Below are 16,394 nucleotides of genomic sequence, written 5' to 3' on the forward strand. Positions count from 1 at the left end.
GTTAGACCACATGTACAATGACAAGACATTGCTTTCGAGCACGGAAAAGTTAGATCGTCCGATCAAGATTCTAACTGCGAAAAACGGTGTGGTGTGAGCTTGCCAGCAAATAGAGGTCGTGGTACTGCTAGTGCTTTAGCGGGTGGCGAAAAGATCCAAATCTCTATGGAAGACGTTTTGTACATTCCGGATCTGTCACTGTTTTCGTCGGAATAGTGAGTGTCGAAGACGAAGAGTTAGTTGTAAGTATACCGGAAGGGCTGGGAAGAAGTTTTGTAGGCAGATAGGCATACGGCTGGAGACCACAGTACAGTACGTAATACGCCCGAACAAAATGGGGTCAGCGAACGACTTAACCGTACAGCTGTAGAAAAATTGCGTGCAATGCTCGAAGCAAGTGAACTTCCGAAGACAGGGTGTCTACACATAACTCAAAATACAATTCCCTGAATTTTCCAGGTTTTTCCAGATAAAATTTTGAAAGTTTATAATTAAAAATAAAAACAAATTTTCTAAAAATTATAAAGGGTGACTTGGGGTATCATCGGCAGGTTTGTTCTCTTTGTCATGAAGGATTTATGTCGGCTAAATTGCCTGAAACTTCATCATATTCAGCTTGGTTGGGAATGATTTGAAGCCAACTCTGAGTTCAACAGGTTTCAAAAAACCACCCATGACGAAGAGAACAAAACTGCCGAAATACGTAAGTTCCTCTACTCTTCAAAAATTCTTTCAAGATTTCTGAGCGTAATTTCTGGAATTTCTTCCAAAGCTTCTTCCTGGCTTTCCGCAGGATTCTTTCACGAGATATCTGTTTGAGTAGTAGTAGTTTGAGTACGTCCCGATATTTATTGCAAAGGTTCTCCGATATACTTCCAGAGATTCTCGCTGGATTCCTCCTGAAGATCCATCAAAAACTATTCAAAGTTTCTTCAAGAATGTCATTGGTTGATCCTCGTAGCCTCGTATTCCGAATGGAAGAGGGTTTGATTCCCGCTCCGAACGATGAAATTTTTCACGAGAATAGCTTCTTATCCGTAGCCACTCTGTGTTAAGTATCGTTCAATCGATACAGCCGCCGGCTGAAGCCAGTGTCCTTGTCTCTTTAGTGGTTTTCCGGGATAGCTATCCAATAGTTTATGTCGGGATTTTTACCGATAGTTTTCCGACATTTCTCTTGTTTTTCTCGCGGAACTTCATCCGTAGTTGCTTTCAGGATTCCATGAGGTTTTCAGAATTCCTCCTTGGATGTCCTTAATATTTCTTCTCGGGATTACTATTTCCTAGAACTTTTTTTTTAGATGTCTCATTTTTTTCTCAGGTTTTTCCTGAAGTTCCTGTCGAGATTTCTTCCATAACACTTTGGGGAGTATCTCGCAAGATTTTATTTGAATTCCCTCGAATATTTCTCCAGGAATTTCCTATAAGGTATTTCGTAAGTTATCTCAGGAGATATTCCGAGGAAAACCCGTAGAAGAATCCCTGCAATAACTTTGGGAGAAATCCCTAAAGGAATATCCAGAAACTCGAGACAATTTCTGGTAAAAATTTCGGGAAGAATTTTGGAAATAATGCAGATAATACATGTAAAAAAATCTCAGGTGGATCACAAGAAATCCGGTACAACTACAAGGAACACCCTGGCTCTGAATGACTGCAAGAGAAGAATTGGAGTCTCAGAAGAAGAGAAGAATTGAATCCCAGAAGGCACTCTGGAAAAAAAATCCTAGGAGGAAGTTCAGGGTAAATTAAGAAAAACTCTGAGAGACATCTCAAGACCAACATCGGAAGGAATCTTCTGACAGAAGTTCCAGGAGATACTCCGAGAGAAATCTCAGGTAATACTTCAAAACAAGCCTCGCGGAAACTTTTAAGAAATTCCTGTAGGAGACCAGGAAGAACATCTCGAAGAAAGCCCAAAGCAGTTGTTTGAAGATATCACAGGAAAAAAAGAAAGAAATCTCTTAAGTAACTCTTGCAGTAAATACGTGAAAACTCCTTCAGCAATAACTCTTTTAGCAATTCTGAAAGAAATTATGTGAAGATCTTCTGGGGAAGTCCCAAGAGGAACACCGGAAGGAATCGCGTAAAATTTCCATGAGAAATTCCGAAAGAAATTCCGCGATTTATCCTGACAGAAATTCTTATAGAGAACTCGGGATAAATTCTGGTAGAAATCCTATGAAGATTTCTTTGAGCAAAACACTGGAGGAACTCCGGGAAGAAATAGCATCCCCGTGAAAAACTCCTGAATTCGAGGTTGGAATTCAGGAATCCTTGAAGAAATCCGGAAGTATACCTTTCCGGAAAAAAATATCGTCAAAAACGCGGTAGGAATTTTATAAGAAATTCTGGGAGACATTTCAAGAGGTATTTCTAAAGAAGTTCCAGAAAGAAACCCTGACGGAATTTCTGGAAAAAATCTTTGTAGCGTAATTTCTATAGGGATTTTTACTACCAGATTTTTATTCATACGACCCAATGTTTTTTTTATCGGATTGAAATTTCCCTGAGTACTCAAGATATTCCCTGAGTATTCCAGGTTTTTTCCTGTTAAATAAAATTCCCTGAGGATTCCCGGTTTTCCAGATTTTTCCAGGTAGTAGACACCCTGGAAGAGAATGAGGAGTAAGGCGTTGTACACCGCGATATATTTTCATAACCGAAGACCAAGTGCAGCAGCGGAAGGTGGCATTACGTCATACGAGGCGTGGTACCACAGGAGGCCAGACGTGCCGAGTCTCCGCGTATTCGGATGGCAAATTTGCTCAGCTCTATTGGATGCATCGTGGAAAGGACCAATCAACATCTTCGAGTATAATCAGCCTTGTATAGCTCGAACCTGGAAAGCAAAAAAGGTTGAAATACGTCGATATCCATAACTTCTTCGTTCGTGAGTTAGTGGGCAAAGATAAGCTCCGTCGGGTATATCTGCCAATCGAACAACAAATTGTTGATGTCATGACGAAGGGTTTGGCTGCCCAAGGTTCCGGATGCTTCGGGAACTTTTGAGGATAATCATTTGCGGGGGAATATAGTTCATTTTACGAGCTGTCCGGTGATTGTAGCCATTTGTTTACCAAGACAAAGCCCCTTACACATCTTCCCTTTCCGTATCCAAACTCCAAGTGATTTCACGTAGTAACGCAGATAACTTCTCGGAAAGAATTCAATACTTGCCTCATAATATAAAAAAATCATGCAACGACAGGCAAAGGACGCTCTTCAATAAATAACTGTGGAAGTGCTAAAAGAACGCTCCGTTGAAGAAAGGCAGGACAAATTCCAGTGTAAACATATAGCCACACAAAGACAAATAATTCCAAACGCCTGCTGAAATGATTACAGGAACATGAGTTCATCGTGAGATTATTTTGGTCCGATGCCCGGTCGGACAAGGACAGCGAGAATCCATAAATGACGTCACATATTTTTTCATCAATTTTGACTTTCTGCTGCCCCTTGTAGCATATTTTTATGCATGGCTCGTTGTACTATTGAAGAAAATCCAGTAATCCCGGATGGGGTTATCCGGAATAAATCTCTGTAGGAAAACCGTGAGAAATTCTGCAAGAAACTCTTGGAGAAATCTCGTAGGAATCTCGGCAAACATCCCTGATGGGAATATAGGAGCAATGCTGAAGTGAACCTTGAAAGAATCTAAAGAGGAGTCTCTGAGAGAATACTGAGCGAATTCTAGGATGAATCTAGAAATAAATTCTGAGCGGAATCGCTGAATGAAACCCAAACGGATTTCTAAACAAATCATAAAAAGGATCTAGGGGAAATCCCTGAAATAGTTCTTAAATGAATCTCGGGAGGAATACCTAAAATAGTTCTGGAAGGAATCCAGGGAGACATGCTCATAGGAAACTCGAGAAGAATCAATAATGGTATCCCGAGGGGACGCACTGAAGGATACCTGGGAGGAATTCCTAAAGGATTTCACAAAGGAAAACCGGGAGAAATCCTAGAAGGAATGTCGATCCAGGAAGAATAAAAAAAATAAACCTGAAGAAATCCTTAAAAATCTTGCAGCAAAGTATTTAAAAAAACAGCCTTTGAACATCCTGGATAAATCCCTCAAAGAATCAAGGAGAGATCTCTGAAAGAATCCTGGAGGAACCCCAAGAGATATCCCTACATGAATCATTGAAGGAATGTCAAGAGGGACTAATGTACGAATCCCTGGAAAATAATTGGAGGAATCCCTGAAAAAAATCGAGAGGAACTCCTGAAGAAACTCCTGAAGGAATCTCTCGAGGAAATCTTAAAGAACTTCCTAAGGCAATCCCGGGATAAATTTCTAAAGGAAAGAGACGAACCAGTCAAGGGCTGAAAGTCTCTATAATAAAGCAAAATCAATCAATTCTAAAGGAAAACCACGAAGAATACTCAAAGGAATCTCTAAATGAATCTATGGAGGAATACCTAAAAGAATACCGGAAGGAATCCCGGTAGAAACCAATTAAGGAATCTTAGAAGGAATCCCGGTACAAATCGCTTTAAAAACACTGAATGAATCTGGGGTGGAATCTCTAAAGGAAAACTTATGAAGCAAATCCGGAAGTAAACAACGAAGAAATTCTGGGAGGAATTCCTGAAGGAATCCTGAAAGAATTCCCAGGAAGAATCGTGGAGCAATCCTTGTTGCAATATCGGGAAGAAACCCGGATAAGAATTAATCCAGTGAGAAATCCCAGAAGGTATTCCGGGAGAAAAAAAAAATGAAAGAATCCCAGGGGCAAATCACTGATGGAATGTTATGAAATATTCCTGATGGAATTCCGAAAGAATTTTCTGAAGGAATTTCGGGAGGAGCTCTTATAGGAATTTTTAAAGGAATTTCTACCAGAATTCAATGGAGGAATCCCGGGAAGAATCTCTGAAGAAATCGTGGTAGGAATCCATAACGGAATCCTGGGAAAAAATTCTAAAAAATCCCATATGAAATCGCTAACGGAATCCAGTGATAAAGGAATCCTGGGAAGAATCCTTTAAAGAATCTTTTAATTAACCCGGGAAAAATCAATAAAAAAAATCCCGGGAGGTATCAATGAAGAAATTTTTGAAGGAATCTCGGAAGTAATCATTGAAGAAAGCTCGAATGAAATTTGTGATGGAATCTCGGAAGAAAACATAAGAAGAATTCTTGAAAAATTCCTGATTGAGTCTCGAGAATAATCCGTGAAGGAAACAGGACCATCCAGTTTCAGGAATAAAAACTAATGGGATCTCGGGAGGAATTCCTGATGGAATGCTGGAACATATTTCTGAAGAAATCCCGGGAAGAATCAATTAAAGAATCATAGGAAAAATTCCTCCAGTAAAAAAAATCTGAAAAAAATCTTAAGGAATTACAGAAGAAATTTCTAAAAGAAACTCAGAAAAAATCAATAAAGGAATTCCCGACAGAATCGGGGCATGAATCCAAGATCTACAAAACCAGAAGATCCACAGTTTACGCAAGACCTGGAACCACAGCTGAAAGAACCACATAGAGACTCTCACCGAAAGAAGAAAATCTGACTACGACAATGATAGTAGTTTAGTATTTATGCTATACAAAAGCACCATGACTATTCGAACATTGATTTTTTGTCGGGGCAGACTGTAGAGGAAGGTACTGATTCGAATGAAAGCGTTCTACGAAACTTACCGTTGTGATGTCGGACTCTTGGGCGGCAATGCTGGACTGGAGCTGCCATTGCTAAGGCCATACGGTGTGCGTGGGGTCACGGGGAAGGCGGGCGTCTCGGGCCGTGGCGAACCGCCGGCCGGCGAGGTGTCCGGTTCCGTTTCCGAGCGGTAGGATGAGAAGGATTCCTCTCTAGCCTGTGGGATAGAGAACGGGAGTGGAGAGATTGACTCAGTAACTGTTTATAGGTCCAAAAAGTACCCAAGTAAACTGAAAACCGTAAATCGGGCCAAAATTCCATTATACTAGATGTTCGCAGCCGTTACTTTTGAGTTTTGAGTTACTTGGGTACACAGCTGAACGCGATTTTCTTCTGGGATTTCACCCTTCCTGTTCATATCTTGACATCCTGTCCAAAGTGCAACAATTAGTAGAAACAGACATTGACCAGTGGTTCCAGTTTAATTAACAGTACAAATATTGATCAGTATAAAAAGCATGCATGATAAATGGAGGTTTTTGAGCAAGTTATTAGACACTGTAACATTTAAAATGGTAACTATCGCTATGAAACTTGAATTGCAAGAAAAAAAAAAAACGAACGCGCTAGAGATTCAACAAGAAAGAGATGATTGCACAAAGGTGAGATGGAATGCATTTCTGTTCTGTGTGTGTCTGTTGTTACCTGATCGCACCACGAGATGGCATTACTTCGCTCCGACAGGCTCGGCGAGATGGACGAGATCGTGCTGTCGCTTTCCGACGCTATCCGCCGCACGTGGTTATTTATTAGCAAACCTCCAGGATCCGGCGTCCGGCCGTTCATCAGCGGATTCTGATGGTGGGGATGATGATGGAACCCATTGCCGTTGACAATGTCGGCATGTGTCCGGAAGGCATCGCCTCCCAGGTCGTTCCCGTTGTACACGTTCAGTCGTTGAGCTTCGCTCAGGTTGTACTCCGTAAGGTTGGCAATCACCGCCGACAGTTGCTGCTGCTGGTCGATCTTGGCGAGATGCTGTTCGGTAACGTCGTTCTCCAGCGCTAGAGACGCCAGGAGTTTATCGAGCGCTAGCTGACCACTGCTGGTCAGTACGCTAGGGTCTTCCCCTATCCGAAGGCAATTGGGCCCGTTCTGCGCCGATGTCGGCGAGATGTCCATCGGTTCCGGAGCCGGGGGTCGTCTGTGACCATTTTGGTAATGATTCGAATGGGTATGATTGTTGATGGACCTAGCTTGATGATTCGGCAGATGATGATGGTTAATGGTGGTAGTAGTATTGGAGGAGGTTGTGGTAGTAGCGAAGGTATTGCTAGTAGCGGCGCTGGGATTATTGCTAGTTGTGCTAGTTACAACACTGCTGGTGGTTGCGGCAGGAATGGCGGCGGGAATTGATACCAGCGGGGCGTGGCCGTTGCTTTTGGCCGCACGCTGCACCGCGGCCGCACTGTTGGTTATGTCTTTTAGCAGATTGTTAAGTTTTTCGCTAGTATCGAGATTATTGAGACAGTCTATGTTACTGAAGATTATCTGTTCGGACTCCTAGAAGTAGACAAGAAAGAGAGAGAGGGATACGACATGGCGACAACGACAACAACGAAAAAAGCTCATGGTGAACATACAGATGGGATGAGTAAATTATATTCTTATGAGAAATGGGTTATTTCATGTGAAAACGGCTTTTATAGATTGAACATCAATAGCGTACTTTCTGAATGGAATACGCAAAGTCTTAACCCTCTACTTCCCATGGTTGCTCTAGAGCACCATCGATTTTCGACGAACTCAAGACAAACGGAATTAGATGAATATGATACAATTTTGTCTGTGATACAATAGTTTTCAGAATATGATTGTTTAGGTAAACCCAACTGCCAACCACTTGTTTCAATAATGGAACTATTGATAAACAATCAAAATACTATTGATTTACAACTGATTTTTTTTCGTTGATTTCGAAAAAGTTGGTCAATTTGCAATAACTTTTGTTCAGGCACTTTTTTCGGAAACGCTGTCTTGGCATAGAAATATTCGTTCAAAGTCGTGGGAAGGAAAGGGTTAAGTAGTGCTTTGTCAAAACGCTCAAACACCATCACTATGGCTTGGATCCCTTCACATTGCTTTATTCCGGACAATAAGAAAGCGGACTTTTTGGTAGTGGACGCTAAGGAATACGATACATACAATCCTCAAATCGCCTTCCACGAGTTTTTTTTCCATTAACCCACCAGTAGACGTTGATCAGCTGGCGATTCCTCCGAAAAATATAAATTTTCCAGAGATTCTTTCAGAAAATCGTCCGGCGATATTTTCAGAAATTCTTCTAGAAATTTCGCTAGGGATTCCTACGAAATTTTCCTTAATGATTCTTCCAGAATTTCCTTTACGTATGTTTTCAAAAAAATCCATCAAGGAATCAAGATTTTTTAAATTCTTATTGGATATTTATCCAACAATTTCTCAACGGCTCAGTTTAGAAAATCATGAAGACTTTCTTCATAAACTTCTCCATGAATTTCATCAGAAATCCATTAGCAATTTTTCGAGAGATCTCTTCAGGAATTTCTCGTCTGAAATATTGGAGGAGCGAGTAGACGGGTTTTACTTGACCGCCATCTTAAGTTACTACAGGATTTATTTAGAAAACCATTCGCGGATTTCTTAAAAACGTTCTCCATTGATTTCTTTTGAAAGTTCTTCAAGGGTCTCTTCAGAAATTTCTCTAGTGATTTCTTCAGAAAAATTTTCTGAGATTTCTCTGTGAATTCCTTTAAAAATTATTCCAGAGACTTCTTTAGAAAATCCATAGAATCATTCCTCTAAAGTTCCCTAAACATTCATCCAAAAACTAAAAACAAAAAAAAACGTAAGATTTCATTTATAAATTCTTCTATGGATTCCCTCCGAAATTGTTTCAAAGACTTTTTAAAGAATATTCCTAGGATTCCTTCAAAAAGTTCTCCGAAGATTCTTTAATGAAATCATCCATGCATTGCTACAAAACTTCCTTCAAAATTGCATGAGTTTCCTCACAAATTGCTCCATGGAATTTTATTCAGAAATCCCTCCTAAGAATCTGTAAGAAAATTCTTCCAGGGAGTTCTTTCAGAAAAGCAAAAGGTTCGAATTCCTTCGGAAATTTCGGAAATGATTTCCTTAGCACATCAGGCAAAGTTTCCTTCAATAATTCGTAGGAATTTCTCCGTAAATTTCGCTAAGAGTTCGCTTAGGAAGAATCCCATGGATTCCTGCTGAAACTTCTCCTGAGGTTATAGAAATTCTACGGTGTTCTTTAGAAAACCCTTCTGCAAGAATCAGGAGTTTCTCCAGGGATTCCTTCATAATATTCTCAAGGGATTATTGAGATTTTCTGCCCAAGGCCGGTTCATCTCCGTATTCCGAAGTTCTTTCCAAAATGTTCAGAAAATATTCTGATAGTCCCTTCAAGAATTTGTGCAGGTATTTCTTGACGATTAACTCCAGAGATTTCGTTGGGAATTTCTCTAGGGATTCCATTGGAAATTTCTCAACAGATTTTTCCGATTTCTCCAGGATTTGTTTTAGACAATCCCCCAGGTACTCTATTGAAGGATTTCTCCAGAAACTTTTCAAAAGTTTCTCAATAAATTCTCTTCGAGTGCCATCAAGCGTTTCTCAAGAAGTTTTCCTTGATGTTCTTCCAGGAGTTTCTTCAGATTTTCCTGGGATATTTTCTAAAATACCTTGGGTCATTTTTATAGCAGCTGAACTTGAGATTTTTTCAAAAATTCCTTCAGGGTTTCTTTTAGCAATACCACCATGAATTTCTTCTGAAATTTCTACAGAAATATCTCCATAGTCCCTGGTATTTCAAGGATTTTTATTTCATAAAATTCAGATAGCTATAGAGAGGACTTTTCCGTCCCATAATTTGTAAGGACAAACTTCACTCTGCTCTGTCATTGTGTCGTTGTGATGGCAACAGTTTGATGCGAGTGACTATCGCAGATGATCATCAGCAGCATCCACTTCACACGCTAGAGCATCCATAAACATATCTGAATGCATCCAAATGGCGAAACTTGAGGACCTTCAGAAGACCAAAAATTGACATAAGATTTGAGCACGGTTTTCAACCTTGGCGAAATTCAACGATCGCTGCCTTTTAATATCCAGCAGATGGTGTGACAAATGAGTATCGCCAGAAGCTAGACGTTCAAAGTTCGATAAGGATTACCAGAGAAGGTAACGCGTGAGAAGTATGTTCTAAACAGTATGGAATAAAATGATATGTAGAAATTTTGCGAAACTGTCAACGACGTGCGGAGAAAAACAGCGTCATTTCCCGTAATGGACAATGACTGTGAAGGACTCTTGCTGACAGTTAACACTGACTGTGGTAGCTGCCAATTAGGAAGAACACTTCGAGAGTGTGTTAATTGGAGAATACTTTAGGTAGGGAATGCCTTCCCGTGAAAGAACTCTTGGGTGAGTCCTACAAGGAACTTTTGGAGAAATCCCATAAAGAGCTCCTCGAGGAATCCTAGAACAAGGAAGACGAACTTCTTGAAAAGTCCCAGCAGGAACTTTAGAGGAATGTGAGAAAGAATTAATTTAGGAATCCTAGATGTAACTTCTGGTCAATCTCAGAAAATAAATTTGTGGGAATCATAGAAAGAACTCTGTTAGGAATCCTACAAGAAACATCTGCTGGGGGAGTTTCAGAAAGAGCTCCTGGAGAAATCTTAAAAGGAGGAATCCTAAAAAAAGGAACCCAGAAGAAACTTCTGAAACAATCTCAGAGAAAAACTCTTGGAGTAATCTGAGAAGCTATTCTGAGGAATGTGAGAAGGAATTCAAAAACTGGAGAAATCTATAAACAAAACACCCTGATAAATCTCAGAAGAATTTCTTTCTTGATGAATCCTAGGTTTTCCTACCGATTTTTTTTCCGAGATCCCTACAAAAATATCTTCTGGGAATTTTTCCAGGAATTTGATCCAAAATTCCTCCAGACGTTTCTTCTGGAATTTCTAAAGGAATTCTTCATAAGATTAATCCAGGAATTCCATTCGAGATCCGTCCAGATATTCCTTCAGTGATTCTTTCAGGAGTTCTTCCTAGCATTCCTCCGAAAAATTGAAAAAAAACCTTGGGTGTTCCTTCCATCTGGGATTCCTCAAGGATATCCTTCAGGAATTCCTCCTTTTGAGATTTTAGGAATCCTTTAGGTACCTTCACGGATTATTTAAATTAACTAATTACGTAATTACGGGTTAGTTCCTTCTGGAATTTTTCAGGATTTTCTTTTAAGAGTAATTAAAAGTTTCTTTTGGGATTCCTCCAGGAGTTTTTCTTCTGGAAATTTACAAGGGTTTTCATCTGATCATGATATATAATAACCAGAAATGTAACAAAATTTTCAATGTCGCTTACGGCAGTTTGCAGAAGAACGGCAGAGCATCTTGCTCCAGAAATTTCTTTACCGGTTTCTCCCGGTTTATGAGATTTCTACAGGAATTCTGTCTAAGATTCTCCCAGAAGTTCCTTCACTGATTTATCAAGGAGTTTTTTTTTTCTGAGAATCATCCAGGAGCTTCCTCTGAGAGGAGTTCGTTTTTGAGATTCCTTCCTTTGAGATTCACCTGATTCTTCTAGGCGTACATTTTGTGATTCCTTTAGGAGTTCCTCATAGATTTCTGCTTATAGATTTCTCCAGGAAACCTTTCCAGGATTCCTCCTGGAACTTCTTCCGCGGTTTCTCCATTAACTTCTTCTGGGTATTTCCAGGACCTCTTTCCAGGATTCATCAAGGGGTTCCTTAATGGGTTGTTCTCCTTGTTCCTCGTATAATTTCTCGAGGATTTTCTCCTTTTCTAGATTGTTTCAACAATTTATCCCAAGATTCCTTAAATACCTTTCAGGATTCCTTTCGGAGTTTTTTCAGGATTCGTCCAGGAATTCCATTTGAGATTCCTCCAGGAGTTCCTTCTAGGATTTCTACTGGAATTCGTTCTGGGATTCATTCAAGAATCCTCCCGGGATTCCTCCAACAGAATCTTGTATAACCCTCCAAGAAATTCGTCTGTGATTCCTACAGGTATACCTTCTGTAATATCTCCATTTTTTTTCTGCAATTTTTCTGTAAGTTCATTGTGAAATACTCTCAGATGTTTATAATGAAAATCAGGAGTTTATTACTAAATTCCTACATTTTTTATGGAATACTTTATGAAATTACTCCAAGAGTTCCGCATGGAATGCTACCATGAGTTTCTTATAAAATTCATACAGAACTTGCTTGAGGAATTCCTGTTGCTTTACTATTACTTTAGAGCTTTTAGTAGAACCTGTTACTTCAGACTCTAGTTTAATTTAAAAACACTTCACTAATACTTCACTTTTGCAAAAGAAAAATAAAAAATGAATAACTCTTTTTAAAGAAAAACTAGAAAGGACAAGCAAATTCCTTTTAATTCTACTACCGTGCTTATCTTCGGACAGATAGGCCTATTTCGTCTGTGACTTACAGACTTCTTCAGTGTCATGTGCTCGACGGTGAGATCTCAGTATTTCTCAGGATTCTTTCCAAAGTTCCTCTCGAGATCTCTCCAATTTGTGTTGCAGAGTTTTTACAAGATTTCACCTGGATTGTTTCCGATGTTTCTCCTGGAATTTCTCTCAAGGAATTATATAAATTTTCCCAGGAGATATTTCGAGAAAAACTGCTGGAAAAGTTCCTGCAAGAACTCTGGGAGCAATTATTAAAGAAATCCCGAAAAGAGCACCCAAAATCGTGGAATAATTTCCATAAGGGATTCCAGAAAAAAAATTTGCGAATAATTTTGAGAAAAGCTGTAAAATATAATCTCAAGAGGGTCACCGCTAGATACCCTGTAAAAAACAACGAGGGAAAGCTTAAAAAAAGCTAGGAAAGAACTATTAAAGAAATCCCAGGATCAACACCGTAAAAAGGAAACCGGGAGAAACTCTGAGAGAAATCTTAGGTGGAACCTAAAAAGAAATTCCACCAGAAGCTTTGGAAATATCTCAGCTGAAATTAATGTAGACATAGAAGAAAGCTCGCGGAAATTTCAGATATTTCTTGAAAAAGTAACTGGAGAAACTTCAGAAGAAATCATGGGAGGAACTCCTGCAGAAAATTCGTGAAAATCTTCTTAAGAAATCCTTGAGCCAGCTCTAATAGATATCTCAGGAATAACTTCTGAAGAAACTCCTTTGGAAAAATCCCGGCAAGATCTGTTGGGGAAGTCCTAGAAGGAACACCGGGTGGAATCGCCGAAATTTCTCAAGAGGAACTCCGAGAGAAACTCTGGGAGAAATTCCGCGACAACATTTGAGAGATATTCTGAGAGAAAGCCTTGTGAGTTAGAGAAGAATACCCCTTCAGGGTAAAGTCTCTATAAACAAAAAAAAAACCTTGTGAAGATCACGGGATTAATCCTAAAAGAAATTCTACGAAAATTTCTATGGGTATAACGCAGGAGGAACTCCGGGAAAAATCCCAAGAGAGACTCTGGTAGCAATACCAGGAAAAAAGCTGGTAAAACATTTCGCAGGGTCCTCGCAAAAAAAATCTAGGAGAAATCGGGCGGAATTCATAAACCCTGGAAGATTCTCAAGCAAGAATCTTGAAAGGGATAGTTCGAAGCTTGGAAAAATGTCGGTAGGAATCCCAAGGAGTTGAAAAAGACATACAAAAAAAAAAAAATGGTGTGAAAAAACGGAAGGAATTTTGTGAGAAATCCTTGAACGCATTGAAAGAGATATCTCAAATAAAGTTCCAGAAAGAAACTCTAGCTGGATTTCATCTTCCAGCTTCATCCGGGTCTACATGCGATTTGGTGTACCCAAGGGTGTACCTCAAAGGAACTAACGACTTGACGGAAATCCTGGAGTGTTCTCTAACACGGTTATTCAGATTTCTGCTTGATTTTACTTGCATTTCGAATGATCAACCGGACCGTCTTCACGGGATCACAAAGTCACAAGCTTCCAGTAAGCAGCTTCAGCATTACGGTAGGAGATAGGCGCTCTGCTCAAAGACGGTCTAGAAACGGGTGATTCGACGAGGAGTGTAACGGGCGAGAAGAATGTTGCCACAATCCGGATGCTGGTGTCGGGGCCCCGACAGGGCAGGGAGTGATATAGAGAAGCAAGAATAGCCGAAGAACGAAAGAATCCACCGCCAAAAATAAAAGAGAGCATGATGGAAATGTGATTGCGCAGGCGCAAGAGAGTATGGAACAGAATGATATGCGGAGGTTTTACCGAACTGCCAATGGCGTGCAGAGAAAAACAGCGCCTTCTTCTGTCATGTGCAACGTCTGTGATAGAAGTTCGCTAACAGACAAACCAATGGTGGTTGACAGGTGGAAATATAACTTCGAGGAATTGTTGAACGAGCACGATAGTGAGCACTTGTATCAACTCTTACACTGTATTATATCGAACATATGGGAAGAGGAAGAACTCCTTGGTAGTTGCTTGGATGGTCTCATTTGCCCTCTAGACAAAGGAGGGCATCGATTGGAGTTCGCGAATTACAGAGAAATAACACTTCTCAATCCAGCACGCTCAACTTTTTTTTTTCCGAAATTCAGTTTAACAGGCTAACGCCGATAGCGGAGTCCTTCGTCGGCAAATGTCAGGCGGGTTTTCGAGAGGACCGATCAACGACGGATCAGATGTTCACCCTGCGGATTCTCGATAAATTACGGGAGCACAACTTGCAGACCCATCATCTGTTTATTGATTTGAATCTAATTACAAAATGGGTGTCCAAACTACCCATATTCGCATAGTCGACGTAAGCGCCAATGTAGTTTTCACCACACATTTGCAATTTTGACAATGAACAATACGAAGTTCAAGATTTTTTCCACGTTATCATTTAACTAACGGTTGAATCTTGCACTCTACATAATAAAACTAGTCAGAAATATGAACATGCGTTAGATATTAGCTTGTGTATGCTGACTTTGGCAATGGTGGTTACGTCGACTATGCGAACATGGGCAGCAACGTTCATATGGTTTTCGTCTAATTCCGTTTAGCTAAGCACCGACTAATAATGATCCAGTTTATCTTCAACCTTGCCAAATGTCTCATGGCCAGTTAGGTTTCAATGACTAATTCATAAAATAGCTTTCATATCGTTTAAAAGCATGTTGTACACTCAGCGAAGTAAACTACCGAAATTCATCAAAATACCTTATGAAATTCAGCCATAACAGTAAAGTATGGATGCCATAAGAATACCTTATGAAAATTGAACATGCTTATTATGACCTAATTACATAAGATAAACTTATGAAAAGAGCAGAAAAATCTCAAAATGATGCAGACTGGAATCGATCCATGAACGTCGAGATCACTGAGCCCGTGCCCAACCCACGCGGCTATCGACGCTTGAGAAAATCGTGTTGCTAAATGTGTATAAAAGCCAAACTGTGAGTCGATTCTGCGTCATAGACCGACCTTATAAAAATCGTTCTAGCCGTAATGAATTGTTTAAAGGCCATTTCATAAGTTAGACCTTATGATAATCTTAGGTTTATTTGCCTGAGTGTATCACAATCAGTAGGGTAAAAGCTCCCTTAGTGGAGGTAGTACCAATAGTGGTGGTAGTGGCAATTTAGTACTATTTCGACCAAAAAGCTTGCAAATAGCATTTTTAGTAGATGCATCATACCTAATTAAAAACATTAATTCAGTTTTGTGTTCAGGATTTGGAGGAAAACCTATTTTAAATAATTATTTTCCTTAACTTTTTTGCTCCCTTGCACCAATAGTGGTGGTAGTGTTCCTATAGTGGTGGGTCCCATAAGAATTCAATGGGATGCGCCACTATAGGAACCAATGTTAAATTTTACCTCCATAATAGGAACCATGTACCTATAGTTGGTGCAAGTGATTTATTAGCAAAAACTGAAATAAACAATGGTTTTTACATTTTTCCTAGCAAATTTAAATGAAAAACTATCGATTGACGTTTTTAGACTTTTTATTTTGTGGTATTATCAATTTTATTCAATTATTTTACTACAAGGAGCTACTAATAGCACCACTATTGGTACATTTACCCTATTTCTTTGAAATAATAAGAGTGAATAATTGGCTTCTTTAACGGTGTTGAGATAATTCGATATTATGAATCTACATGTCAAACTGAGCCGAAATCCAAATTTTCATGAATTTTGGAGCCTGGGAACCTATTAAAAAATCAATTTGAAGTTTGTATGGGAGCGATTTGTCGAATCACCCCTCGTCGCAGTTTGTACTGGGCGGAGCTGTCAAACAATTGCCCAGCTGTCAAAAGGTGACTTCAAAAAATTTCTTTGAAATTGATTTTAGGTACCAAAATAAGGTTCTAAAAATCTGAAAAAATCGTAGTGGCTCAGAAAAAGGTGCTCTTTCGTATAAAACCGAAAAATCAATATATTTTTCGAAATTTAAAAACCCAATTGTTCCTGGAATTATATTCTCATCTAGTTCACGCCTATTTCGGGCACTACATGAATTTATTCCCGTTACACCTACTACGTGACACTATGGTAGATAGGATGGTCAAAAATTATGATTTGACCGTAGTTGTGTATTCGAAAAGTCGATTATATCCTTTGCAATCCAAATCAAATCATGTGATCAAAGCACTATTGTGCAGAAAGCTTTAAAAAGAGATAGATGTAGTTTAACAGTAACGACCAAAATGTTTCAGTTAACATTATTGCTCACCAGATCATAAAACGCTAT

The 16,394-nt window shown here is 39.5% G+C and overlaps 1 protein-coding gene across 1 annotated transcript in view; it reads right to left on the bottom strand.

Moving 5' to 3' along the window:
- The window catches only part of LOC109623099 (uncharacterized), a gene marked incomplete at its 3' end in the record, with an annotated part of 668,880 nt that overhangs the window by 7,369 nt on the left and 645,117 nt on the right, over window positions 1-16,394 (bottom strand). The window contains 2 exon segments of the mRNA XM_062846987.1: window positions 5,660-5,835; window positions 6,324-7,181. Coding sequence (XP_062702971.1) covers window positions 5,660-5,835; window positions 6,324-7,181 — 1,034 coding nt within the window.

This window comes from Aedes albopictus, chromosome 1, assembly GCF_035046485.1.
Source record: "Aedes albopictus strain Foshan chromosome 1, AalbF5, whole genome shotgun sequence".
Taxonomy (NCBI): Eukaryota; Metazoa; Arthropoda; class Insecta; order Diptera; family Culicidae; genus Aedes; species Aedes albopictus.